At 35.2% G+C, this 21122-nt stretch overlaps 1 protein-coding gene across 1 annotated transcript in view; it reads right to left on the reverse strand.

Annotated features, from left to right (window-relative positions):
* LOC148950942 (uncharacterized) overlaps window positions 1-21122 on the reverse strand; it is a 74075-nt gene that overhangs the window by 16810 nt on the left and 36143 nt on the right. The window contains exons 9-12 of the mRNA XM_089090961.1: window positions 18734-18940; window positions 14154-14282; window positions 6861-6933; window positions 1036-1096 (exon numbers count right to left, since the gene is read on the reverse strand). Coding sequence (XP_088947087.1) covers window positions 1036-1096; window positions 6861-6933; window positions 14154-14282; window positions 18734-18940 — 470 coding nt within the window. The remainder of the gene's footprint in view (window positions 1-1035; window positions 1097-6860; window positions 6934-14153; window positions 14283-18733; window positions 18941-21122) is intronic.

The following is a 21122-nucleotide window of genomic DNA, read 5'->3' on the forward strand; positions in this document are numbered from 1 at the left end:
GAACGCTTGCTCATAATCTATAAAAGTGAGGACCAAAGGTGTTTGAAAACTCAGGCACTTCTCAATTATTAGCCTAAGAGTGAAAATTTGGTCGACATATCCTCTACCTTTTCTAAAACCGCACTGCTCTTCTCTTAAAACTTTGTCTACGGCATCTTTTAGTCTAAAAAGTATCATATTACAAAGCAATTTGCTACCTACCGAGACCAGACTAATGCCTCGATAATTACCACACTCACTTTTATCACCTTTCTTATAAAGTGGTTTAATTAAGGTTTTCCTAAAATCGTTAGGTACTTCCCCTTTTTCAAAAATAATATTCATAATCTTCAATAGCTTATTTCTAACCTCAGAGCCACCATATTTAAGAAACTCATTTACCACCCCATCAGCACCTGGAGCCTTATTATTTTTTAATACTTTTAGTACTGTTGCTAATTCCTCCTCACAAAACAAATCTTCCTTCACATCCAAAGTACCACATACTTTTTCATTTTCCTCTATATTTTTTCCTGCAACTCTATCTTGGTTAAGCAAGTTCTCAAAATGTTCGGCCCATCTCGCTTTAGCTTTTTCCTTATCGCTAATTGCCACCCCATTCTTATCTTTAACTGGGCCATGTCCGGATTGACTACTACCTCTCAATTTATTAACATGCTAGTACAATATTTTACTATTATGCCGTCTGGCAACATATTCCAGATCTTCGGCAATTGTATCCATGGTCTCCCCTTCACACCTCTTTAATTCATATTTCAATGCTTTCTCCACTTTCTTTACATTCCTTTTGTTTTCACGCGATCTATCACTCAGATAATTCTTGTACAAGTCCTTTCTCCTTTCAATTAAACATAAAGCTTTGCTAACATTACCCTATCCGATTTTTCATTAATTATGTGTTATATCTTTTGTGTTTTTCTTCTCTTTCTTATTGCTATTCCGCCTTTGTACTATTTATTTTAAGTAAGGGTAATGAATAAATAAAAAAAATGAAAAAAAACAACAACAAAAAACAGTTAATACTTTCAAACTTACTTTTTAGGCAGCTTATTTTTCCACTCGTTCAGCTTCTCCCGCTCCTCTAATAATAAAGTCACTGCAAGGAAAGGAAAGCATTAAGGAAACAGAAAAATTCTTTGAATTTAGAGAAACCTTATTCAGCATTCTTTCATAGCAGTTTCGACCCTTATAGTCCTGCAAACGAGTGTCTTTTTTTTCCCCATTAACATTTGCTGTTACATTTGTTCTCTGAACTAAAAGGGTATAAAATTCTACAATTTTAGTATGGAAATTTTATTATGGGACCTGGAATTTTAGATCCAGGCCCCAAAAATTCCGTATTCTTTCCCATGTGCTGCCCGTTTTTCAGTTTTCTGTAATATTCGATTTTTGTATCCAATAAATGTTCATTTATAATTAAACGAACTCACTTTTTCGTAAATTGTCACTTGACAAGGGTATGATCATATGGCGGATACATTGTTATTAGTAAGGCGACCACTATGAAAGGAGACACAAAGATTTTCTAATGATCTTTATAGAAATTTTAGAGGGGTTTTCTAAGAGGTAGAACAGTGGTCTCGAGAGATAGAACAGTTTTCTACTGATTCTTCAATTGATCTTTTAGAGCTTGGCTAGAAATTATAGACGTTTGGTATTATAATTCACTTAATCCTAACACGGTGATAAGACTTAACACGTCTAACTATGCATAAAAAGATTTTTTCCAAAATAGGATGTTTTTTTACATTCATTGGATCTTCACTTACAAAGAAACAAACACCCCTTTTTTGTACCTGGCATGGGTATGATCTTATGAAAGATACATTGATATTGGTAGGGCAGCCACTATGGAAGATGACATAACGGTATTCTATTTATATTTATAGAACTTTTAGGAGAGTTTTTCTAATAGTTTCTTGAGATAGATGGGTGGTATACACACCTTTCCAATTCCAATTTTTGACAATATGTTAGGGTTAGCCTTTGTTTTAAAATAATTTTACTCATCCAATCACAGGAAAGCAGTAGAGGAGTCAATTTATCTAACAAATATGGATAAATTTTCATAAAGATAAATTTTATGCGACCATAATTTTAGCATGATAATTTTTTCAAGTTATATATATATGAAATATAGTTTTTGGCTCGAAGACATTTTCTTAAGTTTCCAGTGCAATTTTCACACGGATTTTTTGGGGGGGGGGAGGGGGGTCAAAACAAGCTGGGTCGTCATGTTTTCCAGTAAGTTTATTTTTTTTTAAAAATGTTTTGTTTTTCAATTAAAAAAAAATAATGACTTTAAAATTTGCTAAAGTAATTTTGTGTGCTAAATTTCGGATAAAAAATAGCTGATATTATACTTCTAGTTGTTGGAAAATATTTCTTAACTTTTTTGGACGAATGTTCCATATTCTCGACGAAAAAAAAATCTAGGGAATCATAAAAAATTAAATGGGCGGTAGAAAATTAGTATTACATTAATGATTAGTATCGAAAAATTACACGGTGTTATTTAATGTGATTAAAAACCCTTTTTCTTGTATTTCACTTATCTGTCTGCAGACTAAATAATAAAAAAAAAAAAATTTGATTGGGAAAGTTTTCAATGTAGTTGCAAGTTCAATTTTTAGGATCGCAGACGTGATTTCAAAAATAGTAAATTTTACGCATATTCGAAAATTATCACTTAAAACCCCTTGGAGTTAGAAAAAATAATTACACATTTGAATTCAGCAAACACTATTTGAAGCATACACATTTGAAATCGGCATACACTTTATGCACATACATTACTTTGTCATTCAGCATGCATACTTCAAATTCAGCATACATACTGCATTTGAAGACCAACAAGCGTTTAAAACAAAATTCTATTCTGGAAAACTCAAATCCCCAACAGAATAAACTTTAGAAAACTATAATATGATTGGAAATAAAAAGATATTCTTTCTATGTAAATAAAAAAACATAAAATAGAAAACTATATTTGACGATACATTGTTAATGAAAAAATTCTTAAAGTATTTTCAAATTCAGTTTAATAAATTTTATTGGAAGTACATATTTTTTTTTGTAATCCCAAAAATTAAATCACAGAATTCTAAAAAAAAAAAAAAAAAAACAGTTTGTTTACCCAGCGTAAAAAATATTAATTTTTATTGTTTAAAAATAGCAAACCCAAATTATAACAAACCGCGAATATTAATTAGCAAACCTAAAATTGCTTCGCTGAGCCAAAAAAAGGCCTTCCAAGGCAAAAAAATCGCTTCGCTGCGCTCTAACTTGAAGTTGAAAAAAATCGTGTAGCTCGGCGAAATTATTAAGAAAATTAAATATGGATGTTGAAAAATTGATATCAAGCGTAAGATCATTTCCTGTTTTATATGACATGAAAAGTAAATAATATAAGAACCTGGCAGTGAAGGGAAATACGTGGAAGGAAGTGGCAAAGTCACTGAATGAACCAGGTAAAAAAAAATGTATTTGTTGATTCTTTGAAATGAACAGCCTAGCTTCCAAGCCCTATTCCACAAGATCACTCCCCACTTGTTGTAATTATTATGATATGTAGTCAGGTTATTCAAAGTTTACCTGATAAATAATATCACCTTTATTGGTTGAATTAGCCTACTGCTTTGAAATAGATAAGATAAGCCGCCTTTACTATTGAAATGAATAGCCTAGCTCCCAAGCCCTGTTCCCCAAGATCACTCCCCCTTTCTTGTCATTATTATAATGTTTAGCCTATGTTTAGTCAGGCTATTCAAAGTTTTACTAATAAATAATACCAGCTTGATTGGCTTAAGTAGCCTATTGCTTTGAAGTAAATCAGCCCCACTTCTTGTTGTCTTTATTATAATATTTAGCTCATGTTTAGGTCAGGTTCTACAAACTTTAATTTTGAAATGAATAGGCTAGCTCCAAAGCCCTCTTTCCAAAATCAATTCTCCCTTGTTTTCAGTTTAGTGTTTATGTTTAGTTACCTCATTTAAAGTTTTCATAATAAATAATATCAACTTGATTAGTTTAAGTAGCCTATTGCTTTAAAGTAAATCAGCCCCACTTCTTGTTGTCTTTATTATAAATATTAGCTCATGTTTAGGTCAGGTTCTACAAACTTTAAATTTGAAATTAATAGGCGAGCTACAAAGCCCTCTTTCCAAAATCAATTCTCCCTTGTTTTCAGTATAGTGTTTATGTTTAGTTACCTCATTTAAAGTTTTCATAATAAATAATATCAACTTGATTAGTTTAAGTAGCCTATTGCTTTAAAGTAAATCAGCCCCCCTTCTTGTTGTCTTTATTATAAATATTAGCTCATGTTTAGGTCAGGTTCTACAAACTTTAACTTTGAAATTAATAGCCTAGCTCCAAAGCCCTCTTTCCAAATTCAATTCTCCCTTGTGTTAATTAGATTGATTATTTTTAGTTACCTCATTTAAAGTTTTCATAATAAATAATATCTACTTGATTAGTTTAAGTAGCCTATTTCTTTAAAGTAGATCAGCCCCCCCCCTTGTTGTCATTATTATAAATATTAACTAATGTTTAGGTCAGGTTCTACAAACTTTAATTTTGAAATGAATAGCTTAGCTCCAAAGCCCTGATTCCAAAGATCAATTCCCCCTTGTTTTCATTACAATGTTTATGTTTATTTAAATTATTCAAATTTTTATTAATAAATAAAATCAAATTGTTTATTTGAATTAGCCTAATTATTTTAATATTTTTTTTTTTGTCATAAATATATTTAAATAACCTACAAATGAAAAAAAATTATTAAAATCAATAATACTTTAATTAAAGCTTTATTTTATATTAATTTTTAAACTTTCTACAGAAATGGAAGGAAGTTAGGGAAACTTTTATAAGGTAAGCCAAGCTTCAAAAGCTCTCAAAAGTGGATTCAAAGATGAAAAAAAGCTCATGGGCTTTGTTTCAAATCATGGCATTGATTGCAGCTCCAATGTTTATATTTAGCTCCAATGTCAATGTTTAGTTAGCATATACAAAGTTTGATTAATAAATGATTTCAACATGATTGGTTGAATTAGCCCATTTCTTGGAATGTTTCTTTTTCTAATAAAGCTATTAAGAGCTTACGAAAAAATAAAAAATAAATAAAGTCAATAATAATTTAATGCTTGTTTTTTTTTTATTCAGTTTTGAAGTGCAAGCAAAAATGGAAGGGTCTGAGGGACACTTTCATGAGAGAGGCTAAGATTCAAAATTTGTCGAAAAGTGGAGCTAAAGGTGGAAGAAAAGGCCATGGGCTTGGTTCCATATAAAGAGCTTCATTTTACCATACGTAGGCAGTGGAACTTCAGAAACTTCAACCAGTTTTGAAAGTGTTGCTGAGGCAGAGCATGAGTCTCTCATGTGCTCAAGCAGAGACTCAGCCATGAGTCAGAACTGATACAAGAAGAAACCCGTGAACCAAGCGCAAGTGAAACTCCCAAAAGAAACACAAGAAAAAATAAGTGCTGCATTTGAAAGTAAGATAATGGAGAAAATGGATTATGTGCTTCAGATTGCGAATGCACCAGACATCATTGAGGATAGCGATATGCTAATTTTGAAAAGCTTTCAAGAGCCCATGAAAAGGTTGTGTGAGCTAAGACAAAGCTCTCATGAAAATAAAAATGTTAGCTTTTTTATAATGCAGAATTTGGGGATATATAAATTTTATTTTTAATAAACCAGCACATTTTATCAGTCTGACTACAAACAATTAATTTCTTCTTCATAAGTTTCAGTTCTAAAAATCCTCTACCTTGCCATTAAAATTCCAAAGCCATTTTCAATGGTTCTTCTGGCTCTGCTTAGTCTGTAATTAAAAATCTTTTATTCGGTTGTCAATTGCTGTCCAGGAAAAGGTCTCATTATATTAATTTGAAGAGGGAAAGCCTCATCTACTACAATCACATGAGAAAATTGGTTTGAGATAAGTTTGAATCCGGGGGAAATGGAAAAATCTCCTTTCTGCACAGCTCTTCCAAATAAAGAATGTCCAAATACACCACCATCACTATTTCTTCCTTCAGATCCTAGATCAACCACAATAAACTTATAGTCAGGATCGCACATAGCCATTAAAGTCAAGCTGAAGTGTTTCTTATAGCAATAGTGTTCTGATCCCGTCTTTGGTGGGCACTGAATTTTTACATGTTTTCTATCTAAAGCACCAATACAGTTTGGAAAGTTCCATTTTTCTTAGAAACCTTTGGAAGATTGCCTCAAAAGTTTCAGAGTAGGACTAGGCAAGTAATAATGCTGGAAGGCAAAATATATTGCTTTTCAAACATCTGAAATAAATGAAGTCAATGTAGACCTGCCAATTCTGTATTGAAATGAAAGAGACCTTTGGCCTTCTCCTGTAGCTAGGTATCTTAAAGTTGCTGCCTAACGTTCTTCTGTTGAGATTGGCTGTCTCCAGTTTGTTTTCTTATTTGTATATGAGGATCGATAAGATTATGGGCAATTTTAAACTGATCAGGATACATCCTGAAGTAATAAAAACAAAAATCAGGGTCTTCTTTCTCAAGTTCTTCGATAAGTAAATTAAATGCACCATTAGCCGATCCCCCCTGAAAAATAGGTCTCACCCACAGTTTTTTCTTTTTTCCTTTGCTTTAAAGAGCAAGCAAAGTAAGGGCACAAGCAGAAGCACAAAGTAATCTCATTTTTTTCTTCATCTCTTGAAGCGAAAAAAATTGCCTTCAGTGTGAATTGGCAAGATATTTTCGCTTTGCGTTGCGAACAATTTTTTGCGCAGATAATTTTTTGTGGCACTCTGTAATAAAAAAATTTAGATTAAAGAACAATAACTTTATTAGGATAAAAGAATATTTTCTAACCTTTAACCGACAGGAGCTCTTTTTCTCTTAAAGCCATTCCAAGTTTCATTTCTAATTTTTGCATATCTTCTCCCTGAAAAATTTCAAACTTTTAGGCTGAGTAGAAATAACTCAAAGGTGTAAAATTAGAAAACAAATGAAATTTTAAAATATATTCATCTCTCACAACAGGAGAAAAATAGTTCAATTGTTTACAAAAAAACTGAGAACTTTTTTGTGAAAGAATAACGATCACTTTTTCTCGGTTGTTGGAATAGTAGGATTTGGGCAATTCAAAATTATTAGTCGCAAGATCCGAAACAAATAAAAAAAAAAATAGAAAATAAAATTTCTAGCAAGCCAACTAGCTTGTCTACAATGATTCAACTAATTAAATCAGAAATACACGCCCATACGCACTAATGAAAAATTCAAAATTGTATATTAAGAAAAACAAGAGGAATTCGAAACAAAAGAAAGAAACGAAAAAAAAAACAAGAAACAAAAGAAAAAATATTCAGCTTCAGACAGTTCCCGTCCTGTACAATAATAAAGAAAAAGGTTTCAACAAGACCCACGACTGGGTCGTGTAGATGATATTTTCTCGTTTTGGATCCCCTACAACGGCGCTCTATCCATAACCGAGAAACAACAACTATCTTTTTGAATTTTATTGCAGCATATAACTCAGTAACTCAGCACCTCCCCTGCTAATATGGGAAGTCGTGCAAGGAGACAGAATCCTGCCAAAGCTAGTGAGACAGAAGTTAACTATGAGAACTAGCATAGTAAAATCCGCATGTGATGGAAGATAACATAGCTCTTAGAAATTAACTAGGGCGTGCAGCAAGACTGACCAACTTCTCTGATCCTCTTCAACTACATAATTGATTTAATCTTCAAGAACTCCATAAGATCAGGAGATGGAATTGACTTAACCAGCGTTGAGAAAGTAGAGAATATAGAATACGGAGACGGTGGGAAACACCTCGTTGAACCAGCCATTCACGCCATTGACACATTGCAGAGAGTCACAAAAAGTGCTAAACACACCTGACCACATGTGCCCCCAAAACCAAGTTCCTGTTTATAAACAGAAATCCGTTGGGTCATAAAAAATAGCTAAAATTTTGAATAGGTAAAATAATTCTGGTACCTCAGGTCACTGATTAATATTAACGGCAGGACCCATGACATCAGTTTGTAGACCAAATTCCGAGCCTCTGTGGCGCATGTTTGCTCCATTCTACTGTGTAAATGCGAAACCAGGTCATTAAAGCAGAAGGCAAACGATTTACTCAAAACGTTTATTCGACCAAAAGTGCCTAAGAACCATCTTTCGCTTCCCACTACGCTAGTCAAAAGTAGAAAATTCAGGTGGATTCGACGCATTGTGCGGCACCCAAACGAGTACCTGACCTGCCAGTGGAAGAAACAACAAGAAGGCCAAAAGAAATCCTGGCATGTCACAATAAAGAAAAACCTTGACCCTTTGGGTGGATTCCGCAAACAGAGACGCAGATGAGAAAATCATGGTTCCCTAAACAGAAGAGCGTAAATACAGTGGCAGAATACGGTCCAGCGTGTTCTTAGTGCTCAGTTAGGCTAAAAAGTCTGTGTCTCATCTCCAGTACGAATAAACAACTATGTGTATTTGCGATACCACCAACTCTCCATCTGTCACAAAATAGCTAACATTTACTACTACTACTATTAGCAACTCACCGCAGCACCAAGCCACTTGAGGCCAACACAGCTACGAATGCTTCTCCTCCAGCCCTATCTATTCAAAGCCTCCCTGTTTACACCCGCCCACAAAGTTCCCATTTCTAGTTTTATAATTTATGCTTTACTGAAAAAAATTTAAATATTTTTACTTTTATAACATAAAAAAAAATCAAATAACATTAAAATATATTAAAGTGTTTGGGAAATTGAAGTGTTTGTGGAAATGGTGGCTGTGAGAGGGGGGTTAGTAGCCCTTCAATCACTTTCGACTATTAAAAGGGCATTAGCCTTTTCAATTTCCAAGTGAATGAACTCTTTTTGAAGTTTCTACAACATAGATTTCTATAAAAAAAACCTTATATACCCCCAGGGCATAAATTACTACCTTTGCCAAGAGGGCTGTGGGGGTGGAGGGGTTGTCATCCTTAAAGACCTAGTTTCCAAAACTTAGGAATTTACCTTAAAATTACTCCTACTACCCCCTTTGAAATAAAAATGATCACTGCAATAAGAGTTTCCATTTTTAAATTGCTAAAATCAATGTTCTCTCTTAATATTAACCGTGATGGATCTCTGCTAATAGCTGTAGAAGATCAGAAATCAGCAGATACAATAATTAACCTAAAATCCTTTCTGAATACCCCAATTATTGCATCTAATTGGAACCCAAAACAATCATGAACAAAAAGTTGTAGTTTATATTCCCCCAGAGATATCCACTCAGGAGTTAAAAGAAGGCCTCTCAGATAGGGCTGGAAACACCATCCCAGTTGAGGATGTTACCCAACTTGACAAGCCTAACTCTAATGGCCTAAAAACTAGCAGATCCTTCTTATTCACACTGAAGGAAAAAATTAATATCCCAGAAAAATTATTCCTATTTGGGCAAATCAAACCACACAAGGAATACAAACCTAAGCCTATCCAGTGTCAGAAGTGTCTCAAACTAGGACACACGACAAACAAATGCAATGAAATTCTCCGAGAGTTTAGTAATTGTAAAGCTTTCCATCCTAAAGAGCTGACAACTTGCAACAACACTCAGCCTACATGCATCAATTGCAAAGGCCCACATGAATCTACAAATAAATCATTATGCCCTGCATACAAGAAAAGAGCTCTAACACTCCAAATATCAACAGAAAAGGCCATCCCATACCTCTTTGCAGCAATGGAAGCAAATGCTGCCCAACAATACCAAATAAAGCCTGTAATGAAACCAACCAAAACCCCCACGTCAAACGCCCCCCATGCATCACGCCCCCCAGAGCAAACACCCTCTGCTAAGCCCCCTAGCTAAAATCTCTATCAGAAGGAATCACCAAGCCAACAAGCCCCCTTATCCGGTGAGATGAGGTCAGTCTGGACCCCCCTCCCAAGAAGAAACAAACCAGAAACATTACAAAGAATCAGTCCCTTAACCGACAAACAGGATGTATAACCCAAAATACAATCCCCAAATATATGCTTATTCATTCTAAACTGTAATGCAGTTCAGGCCATGAACATACATCAACTACAGAAAACAAAAATCATTGCAGAATTGGCAAAAATCTACATCCCAGTTTACCTCCAATCACTTTTCGACTATAAAAAAGGGCATTAGCACTTTGTATTTTCAATCGAATGAGCCCTTTCCGAAGTTCCTAAGGCAACCCCTTCGATACGAAGTGCCCTGGTCCAAACAAAAGAAAAAAAAATTAATATTACATTGTACCCACGTTGATTTTTACAATAAAAATGTCAAGCCTTCCAATCACTTTCGACTATTAAAAAGGGCACTAGCCCTTTCAATTTCCAATCGAATGAACCCTTTTTGAGTTTCTACGACAACACTTTCTATAAACACCTTATATCTCCCCAGGACATAAATTAAAACCCTTGGCCAGAGTGCTATGAGGGGGTTGTCATCCTCAAAGACCCAATTTCCAGAACTTTCAACTACGTTAAACAAAGCGGCTATCACAAAATTTTGATTGGATGTGTTTGGGGAAATGATGGGCGTGAGAGAGGCGTTAGTTGCTCTCAAATCCCTTTTAACTATTAAAAAGGCACTAGCCCTTTCAATTTCCAATTGAATGAGCCCTTTTGAAGTTTCTACAACTCTTTCGTTAAAAACAGTAAATTCCCCCTGATACAACCCTTATCCCAAGGGCGTCGGGGGGGGGGGGGTTGTCATCCCCAAAGACCAAATTTCCATAACTTTCAACTACGTTGAAGAAAGTTGCTATCTCAAAATTTTGATTGGAAGTGTTTGGGGAAATGGTGGCTGTGAGAGGGGGGTTAGTAGCCCTTCAATCACTTCCGACTATTAAAAGGGCATTAGCCTTTTCAATTTCCAACTGAATGAACTCTTTTTGAAGTTTCTACAACATCGATTTCTATAAAAAACCTTATATACCCCCAGGGCTTAAATTACTACCCTTGCCAAGAGGGCTGTGTGGGTTGGAGGGGTTGTCATCCTTAAAGACCTAGTTTCCAAAACTTTTAACTACGGTGAATAAAATAGCTATCTAAAAAGTTTGATTGGATATGTTTGGTGAAAAGGTGGAAGTGAGAGGCGGGTTAGTTGCCCTAAAATCACTTTTGAGACTGTTGAAAAGGGCACTAGTCCTTTGAATTGCCAATCGAATGAGGCCTTTTTTAAGATTCTACGACAAAGATTTAAAAAAAAACTTATATGCCCCCAAGGCATAATTTATAACCCTTGCGCTGAAGACTGTGTGGGGAATTCTCTAATCAAAGGTATAATTTCCTGAACTTTAAACTGCGTGGAACAAAATGGTTATCTCAAAATTTTGATTGATCAAGCCATTTTAATTTCCAATCGGATGAGCCATTTTTGAAGTTTCTACGACAAAACTTTCTATAAAAACCTTACAAGCCCCAAGGGCCTAACTTAGAACCCTTGCCCTGAGGGCTGTGGGGGGGGTGTCATCTTCAAAGACCAAATTTCCAGAACTTTCAACTACGTTGAACAAAGTGGCTATCTCAAAATTATGATCAGATGTGTTTGGGAAAATAGTGGGCGTGAGGGGAGTTACTTCCCCTCCAATCACTTTCGACTATGTAAAAGCACACCTTTTTGAAGTTTCTACAACATCACTTTCTATAAAAAAAAACCTTATATGCCCCCAGAGCATAACTTACGACCCGTGCTCTGAGGGCTGTGGGGTATAAGGGTTGTCATCGTAAAAGACTTAATTTCCAAAAAACCTTTTTGAGTTTCTAAGATAACGCTTTCTATAAACATCTTATATGTCCCCGGGGCATATATTAAAACCCTTGCCCAGAGGATTGTGAGGGAGTTGTCATCCTCAAAGACTTAATTTCCAGAACTTTCCACTACGTTAAAGAAAGCGGCTATCTCTGAGAGGGGCGTTTGTTGCTCTCCAATCCTTTTCAACTATCAAAAAAGGCAGTAGCCCTTTCAATTTCCAATCCAAGGAGCCCTTTTGAAGTTTCTACGACAACTCTTTCAATAAAAACCTTATATGTTCCCAGGGCATAAATAACACCCCGTCCCCCGCGGGCCAAGGGGGGGGGGACATCCTCAAGAACCTAACCTCAAGACGGTTCAACTACGTTGAAGAAAATTGCTATCTGAAAATTTTGATTGCCTATGTTTGGGGAAATGAGGTGGGTTAGTTGCCCTCCAAACACTTCCGAGAATTAAAAAGGGCACTAGCCCTTTCAATATCCAATCGAATGAGCCCTTTTTGAAGTTTCTACTGACAACGCTTTTTATAAAAACCTTGTATGCCCAAAGGCATAACTTACGACCCTTGCTCTGTGGGCTTTGTGGGGTTGTAATCCTCAAAGACATAATTTCCGGACCTTTAAACTACATTGAACAAAATGATTATCTCAAAATTTTGATTGGATGTGTATGGATAAAGGGTGGGCGTGAGAGGGGGGTTAGTTGCCCTCCAACCACTTTCGACTATTAAAAATGGCACTAGCCCTTCGAATTTCCAAACGAATGGACCTTTATTGAAGTTTTTACGATATCGCTTTCTATAAAAACTTTATATGCCCTCCAAGGCATAACTTACAACCCTTGCCCTGAGGGCTGTGGGAATTTGTCTTCCTCAGAACATAATTTCTATCAGGAAATCAACTACTTTGAACAAAATGACTATCTCAATATTTTGATTGGATGTGTTTGGGGAAATGATGGGCGTGGAAGGGGTGTTAGTTGCCTTCCAATCACATTCGACTATTAAAAAGGACAATAGCCGCTCCAATTTCCAATCGAATGAGCCCTTTTCCAAGTTCCAATGATAACTTCTTCGATACAAAGTGCCCTTGTATGGAAGAAAACAAAAAACCAAATAAATAATACATTTTGCCAACATCGTTCTTTACTTAGGCAACACTATAACTTTAACATTTATAGAAAGCGTTGTCTATAACAACACTTTCTATAAGCCTTACATGCCCCCACGTTGAACACAATGGTTATCTCAAAATTTTGATTGTATGTTTTTGGATACATGGTGGGCGTGAGAGGGGGGTTATTTGCCCTCAAATCACATTCGACTATTAAAAAAGGCACTAGCCCTTTGAATTTCCAATTCAATGAGCCCTTTTTCAAGTTTCTACGACAAAGATTTCAATGAAAACCTTATATGCCCCTAGGACATAACTTACAACTCTTCCCCAGAGGGCTGTGGGAGAGGGTCCTTCTCAAAAACATAATTTCTGTCTGGAAATCAACTGCGCTGAACAAAATGGCTATCTCAAAATTTTGATTGGATGTATTTCGGGAAATGGTAGGCGTTCAAGGGGTGTTAGTTGCCTTCCGATCACATTCGACTATTAAAAAAGGCACTAGCCATGTCAATTTCCAATCGATTGAGCTCTTTCTGAAGTTTCTATGACAACGCTTTCTATAAAAACCATTTATGTCCCCAGGGCATAACTTAAAACCCTTGCCCTGAGGGCTGTGAGGGGGGGGGATTATCATCCACAGAGATCTAGTTTCCAAAACTTTTAACTACGTTGAACAAAATGACTATCTCAAAATTTTGATTGCATGTGTTTGGGGAAAAGGTGGGCGTAAGAGGGGGGCTACTTGCCCTCCAATCACTGTCGACTATTAAAAAGGGCACTAGCTACTCTAATTTCCCATCGAATGAACCCTTTTCGAAGTCTCTACGACAATTTCTTCGATACGAAGTACCTTGGTATGGAAAACAAAAAACAAAACAAAAATAATAATAATACATTTTACCAAACATCGTTCTTGACTTAGGCAGCGCGATTGCACTACTTATGATAATCTTGTTAAAATATTTCCAATCAGATACCTGATACGATAGACACGATTATTGTAGCAAGAAAAGTAGTACAAATAATGTTTTCTAGTAAAATTTAAGAACATATACCGAAAACTCTAAACCTACAAAATATTGAAAAAATCCACGAAAAATTTGGAATCCTAAAAGAAGATATATAATATCATTGCAAAAGGAATAACATTCAAGCTCGCAAGACTAAATCATATTGAATAGCTTGCTAGCCATACTAAAACTTGAAAAAGCTGAGGAAGTCTTACTACAAGAATGAACTACGCTGACCTACCTTATCTTGTAGCACAGTTTTCATATGATCTATTTCTTCACGGGCTGCTCTCAAATGTTCCTCCAGGTTGGCTTTCGCCTTAACTTCCAATTGATATTCCTCCTTCAAATCGTGTATCCTTTTTAAGACCTAAAATAAGAAAGGATCAAATATGGGAGTTTTAAACGTATTCAATCAACAATTTCCCAATTGTCCAAAAAAAATTTCACGATTTGTATTTCATCTCAGACCAATTTTGAATAAAATGGCTATCTCAAAATTTGATCTGATGCATTTGGTGAGAAAACAGCAGTTGAAAGGTGTAGACTAGTTGTACTCTGATTATTTTTGATTAAAAAATAGTGAACTAGAACTTTCAATTTCCAATCAAATGAGCTTCCTCTAAAATTTATTCTACTATGCCTTCTAGAAAAACCTTATATTTTAACAATGGGCAACTCGCATAATTTAGAGCCCTTTCCCTGGGGGCTGCAGGGGGCCCTGTCAGTTGGAAATGCTTTGCTCTGAATTATGTTGAACAGGCTACGTCAAAATTTTGATCAGATACATTTGGAGAAAAAAGAGCATGGGGAGACAGGTTGCCCTCCGATCACTTTTGAATGTTAAAAAGGCACTAAAACTTTCAATTTGCAATCGAATGAACCCCCTCCAAAGTTTATGTGACCATTCCTTCCGTATGAAATTAGCCTGGAAAAATTGTAATGAAAAAATCTTTAAAGCCTTATGGCTCTTTGGTGTAAATAACGCAATAGCGTTGCATCTGAAGCAATTCTGTTCCATGTACTTGCTACTTTTTTTTTACTTTTCTGTTTGTTTTGTTTTTTTGTCGGTATTTTTTGAGTAGTTAAGACTTAAGACAAGGGGCCTGAAATAAGTTTAGTTTTGCATCGTTGGTAAATTCTAATTACTGCAGTTTGAAATTATCTTATTTTCCCACCAATGGAGAGTTTTATGGTAGTCATTTGGGAAAACCTAAAACAAAGTGATTATGGGGAAACCATGCCTCTCCAACACCCCTTTTAGCTGCCCTCTCCCCAAAGACATCCGATTGAAATTTCAAGATAGACATTTCGTTCAACATAACCAAAAAGTCACATAACTATGCCTCTATGGATGACACGACCCCACACAACTCTTGGGTAACAACTGTTGTTTGTAGAGTGTGCTGATTGTGTACATACAGGATTAGTGATTTGTAAAGAGGGGGGAGGATGTTTGATTCTTTGGTTTCAAGAAAAGGGTAAGAATACTAAGGCAAAGCTCTTATGGGATCTTAGGGGATTTTCAAGTTAACAGCATTCTACATAATAAAAATAGTATTTTTATTAATGACGCTGTTCTGTTTACTATTATTGTTTTCTGCATTCCTTTATGACACTGTCACTGTCACGCATATTTTAATGACACTGTCATGTTTACTTTTGTTTTCCGCATTCATAAATCATTTTTAAATAATGTTGGATAGACAAAAAATTTTTAATTCTTTTCAGTCAGATATAGATCTAATAGTTTTTCGAGTTATGGAAACATAACTCGTTCACAACAAAATAAAAGCATAGACAAGATGCCAAAAAACAGAGAAATATTTTAACTAAAGCTACATATAAGACGAACTTACATTACATAAGTATAAGACATATAAGGTGAATTTGCAAGTGAAACCAATATTATACTTAGAAAGAGAATAAAATAGGCATCAAGAAGTGTGCTCCCTTGTCACTACGTCAGAAATGGAATCATTTAGATATTTACCATCAAGGTAGATATATCGTATGAAAACAAAAGAAATGTAAAGAAAGTGGAGAAAGCATTAAAATATGAACTAAGGAGGTGTGAAGTGGAGGCCATGAATAAAATTGCCGAGGATCTGGAAGATGCAGCTAGACGGCATAATATTAAAATATTGTACTGGCACATTAACAAATTGAGAGGGAGTAATAAATCCGGACTTGTCCCAGTTTAAGATAGGAATGGGGTCGCAATTAGCGATAAGGAAAAAACTAAAGGGAGATGGGCCAAACATTTTAACCGCGCTGAACTTGCTTAACCGAGATACAGTTGCAGGAAAACAATATAGAGGAAACTAAAAAAGTTTGTGATACTTTGGATGTGAAGGAAGATTTGTTTTGCGAGGAAGAATCAGTAAAACTACTAAAAGGATTAAAAAATAATCAGGCTCCAGGTGCTGATAGTGTGGTAAATGAGTTTTTTAAATATGGCGGCTCTGAGGTGAGAAATAAATTATTGAAGATTATGAATATGATTTTCGAAAAAGGGGAAGTACCTAACGATTTTAGGAAAACCTTAATTAAGCCATTTTATAAGAAAGGTGATAAAAGTGAGTGTGGTAATTATCGAGGCATTAGTCTGGTCTCAGTGGGTAGTAAATCACTTAGTAATATGATACTTTTTAGACTGAGATATGCCGTAGACAAAGTTTTAAGAGAAGAGCAGTGCGGTTTTAGAAAAGGTAGAGGATGTGGCGACCAAATTTTCACTCTTAGGCTAATAATTGAGAAGTGCCTGAGTTATCAAACACCTTTGGTCCTCACTTTTATAGATTACGAGCAAGCGTTTGATTCTGCTGATAGAAGAGCTTTAGCAAAGATTTTATCCTTGCCTGGTATACCAGACAAATACATTAAAGTGACACATCCATTGTGCGAATGAAGGATGATAGATTGCCAAAGATTGTTCTTTTCGGCCAACCATCTAGGGCTAAACGGAAAGCAGGTCGCCCCCGTCTGGGGTGGGAGGACGTCATAAAGAAAGATTTAAAGGAACTGGGAACTTCGTGGGCGGATGTAAAAGGGAGGCTTTGAATAGATTGGAGTGGAGGAGGATCGTGCGAGGAGGGCGGCTTGATGCTGCGGTGAGTTGTTAGTAGTAGTAGTAGTAGATATATCAGAATAAAAATACAACAATAATTATTAAAATATAAATATTACCATCACAGGCCTTACCTTTGTTGAACACCATTTTTGTGAAAGAAAGTTGATTCATAACAATATAAAATAATTAATATAAATAATAGGAAATATGTAAAAGAAAATTTGAAAAAGAAAAGACCTTGAAAATTTCTGAGCTATTACCAAATAGAAGACCAAATTTAGTAGCATTCGAAATACTGTATATAGCAGAATGTACGTATACTGAACATACACATTTTTAAGTACACATTTTATATAGGCTATTTAAACCCACTACTTACACATGAATAAATTCTAATTTCTGAGATTATAGCGCAGACTTCTAAGAGAATTGAAAAAAAAATCTTCAAACACCATCCAAATTGCTATTAATGCACTGTAGATTCTACCTGACCTAAGGCAAAGAAAGAGAGCAAAAACATATTCAAATCACTGGCAACTATCGTGAGTAAAAAATGAAAACTGGAACAAAAATGCTCAATAGAACAAAAATTTTGTCAAATAGCCATCTAGCGAAAAACACTTTCCTGATTATAGATGTCACTAAATTATCTGAAAATACTTAGATTTATTAACCTGTTGAACTTTCTAAATAAGTTACAGCTTCATTTCTCTGACGCTACTGCACCAATTTCACCTTACGAGATTAATTTAATGAAAAAGTACAATTAGTTCTACCACATGGATATTTTTACTGAATTTTATTTGTTATTTCTTAAACTAATATTGAAGTAACTTGGCAATCTCTTTTGTTAAAATATAAAATATTGATCATTTTCCATAAACAAAGCATTTCTTTCAAAATTTTCTTTGTAAAATGATTTATCCCCAAAACACCAGCGAGGATCTTGGAGGGGCACTTAAAGAAAGCCAACCCATCCATAAAAAGCTCAGCCCATCCCCATATGTAGCAGACATAGCTGATTTTAGCATTTGGATTAATGTGCAAAAAAAAAGTATCAGGGTATTTATTATATGAACAAACTCTGGCTGGGGTCACCTGGTGCTTCAGAAGTAGCTTTTAATGGAGCAAACCTTAAACTGTATGAAATATAATCCCCCAAGATGCCTACCACATTCAGGATTGAATAATGTTCGTCCCCCAACGGTGCCGCATTTAGCAGCAGATCCCCCTTCCCATTGAAAAATACCCATTAACACTAACCAAATATCCCTAACAATAATTTGGGAATAAAACCTCCTTCCTTCAGGAAACATTTTTGGCCATACCCCATAAAATGGTTGTTGAATGCATCCACATCCACTAGTGAGTTAAATTCTGTCAAGAAAGCTGCAATTTTAAGACAATGTGACCCTGAATAAAATAAGCCACCCATTCACCAGCAATAAGAGACAACAACGTTTTAAAGGCAAACCTCAAAGAGATAGACATTTCAGGGATTGGATCAAGTCTCCAGGAGTGTTCATTTTCATTCTGAAACACAAGTGGCAATCAATTTTGTTTTACAGTTTTATTTTCCATAATATTCAAATCTTGTATCTAGATTCCCCTTTAAAATTTTCTTTTTATCTGAAACCCAACATTAAATTTTCTAATTCTTCGAATCTCCTAATTCTTCTTATCTTCTAATTCTAAATAAAAAAAAAAATAGAAAAAAGAACCAATTTAGAAATGAACATAAACATTACCATATCAAACGCGCCGCTTCCAGATTTCCCCAAACTAGATTTCTCCTGAACTTTCTCCAAATTAAATTGCTCGATGCTACAATTACAACTAGGAGGAGCCAATTCAATTTGAGGATCAGCTGCCTGAGTCGGAAGGGAGGTTACGCCTGATTTTGGTATGTTGACTATGCTTGCATTAACAGTAGACGTTTCATCAACATCAGGTAGCTAAAATTATAAGGATAATTTACAAATTAAACTGAAAGAACAACTGAAAATCAAGTAAATAAACATTCCCTGAATATAATGAAATAAGAATTTTCTTATTACAGTTATCAGTTTAAAAGAGGGTCTAAACTAGACTGCTACCTAAACCTGTCTCTGCTATTGTCTAAACCCTAAAATAAGAAAGGGGCAAATATAGGAGTTTAGTGTCTGGATTCAATACTAAAAGTTAAATTATAAAGTCGAAAATTTCCCAAGAAAGCGAAAATAGTATTTTAACAACTATTTCACCAATTATTTTCGGCATTATCCGACTTAATTGGACAATTGAAAAAAAAAACAACAAACAACAAACAAAGGAAAATCGGCCAATCCCAGTAGGACAACTTGATACGTCAACATTACATGGGGTTCCAATGGGTTAGGTGGAATACAATCCACGGCTGAAGCAGGTTCTTCAGTATTGCCTGCATCAACAGTGGATATCTAGTTGACCTCAATTAGCGAAAATTACATTTAACGAGTTGAAAGGCCAAGTGTTTTTTCTAAGGTGATCCGCATGCAGGTTTCAAACGTAGCCTATCATTATTTTTCCTTGAGTTTCAATAGAAATATGCACTGACGTCAAAATTCATTTTCTACTAACATTTCATAAGCATTACAAATTAGAACTGAAGAAAATTAGTCCATAATATACCGTCGTTCTAACACCTAAAGGTCGCATCGGACATTTTCCTACTTATGAATTAATTTACCCCAAAGCTTTATCTGGGCAGCATTATAAGGGAGCATAAGCAGGTCAATGTGCATTTAATTACACTTCAACCCTTTTGATTAACAGCATTATTCTGGTCCTTCCTTTGGGAACAGCTTGCCAAACGGTTTTGTTGGCAATTACCTCAGACTTTTGAAAATGCCGGATACGACTATCAGGCATAACAGCAACGATATAATTACTTTTAATATAAATGGTAAGTTTATAAACAACAAAATATTCAATGAGGATGTTCCTTTAGAACTCAAAATAGGTATCGCAGCCAACCCTTATATTGTCACGATTTTCGACACCTAAAAGAACTTATTTCATGAACGATATCAAACAGTTCGTGGTAACGAACTGTAAGTAAGGAGCGACCCGGCTCAATGGTAACCGAAACTCTAAAAAACAGAATTTTGATACCAATAGATACATCAAAAGAATCAGATTTTAATTTTGATTTCAAATATATAACTTTCATCAAGTTTACTCTTACTTATCAAAAGTTAAGCGCCTGAGAAAATTTGGCTGATTTTCGAAAAAAGGGGGAAAGACCCCCTAAAAGTTATAGAACCTTAACGAAAATTACACCATCACATTCAGCTTATCAGAGAACCCTATTAAAGAAGTTTCACGCTCCTATCTGCAAAAATTTGGAAATTTGCATTTTTTGCACGAAGATAGATCACGATGCGTGCCCTCCAAAAAATGGATGGCAACTAGGCCCCCTCCCACGCTCATTTTTTTCTCAAAGTCACCCAATTAAAATTTTGAGATATCCATTTTGTTCAGCATAGTCGAAAATCTAATAAACATGTATTTTAGGATGACTTATTCCCCCACAGTTCCCAGGGGAAGGGCTGCAAGATATGATCTTTCATGAACGATATCTATTAAGAACTGTCGCTAATTTTACATGCTTTCTTCATACGCAATGAGGGTGGAACTATTTTGAGCTTTAAATCCCATACCTCTGGTAATTAAGAATGGATTTTGTCTGTGCAAGCTTGCGAAACCACAGTTTGTCACATCACACCAGCCAAAAGAAAAAGAGCGATGCGGAATAGCGAAACAAATAAACTGTAGACAAGACGTCTTAAAAAAAAAATCCAGATAGACGGGATAAAGATTAAAGAAAATATGTCTATAAAAAAAAAATTTCAAAAATTTTCCACTTTATATATCTCGAAAATTTGGTGCAAAAACAGGCGAAGAGGGGGGGGGGGCAACTGCCCTTTATGCCTTACCCACTGAAAACCGTACAGATAACGCTATTTAAAAAAACATAAATTATTAAGCAAAAAAATAATGTTATAGAGTTTCCAAATTTTATGCAAATTTGTATGGCAAAAGGACAGACAGCATGCATTAAGGATTAAAAAGCTGCAAATGCAGGAATTTCGTTCGTTGTTAGATACTACCAAACCA

Source organism: Artemia sp. Qi Xiang Cuo, chromosome 6, assembly GCF_049724085.1.
Source record: "Artemia sp. Qi Xiang Cuo chromosome 6, ASM4972408v1, whole genome shotgun sequence".
In the NCBI taxonomy this organism is placed as follows: domain Eukaryota; kingdom Metazoa; phylum Arthropoda; class Branchiopoda; order Anostraca; family Artemiidae; genus Artemia; species Artemia sp. Qi Xiang Cuo.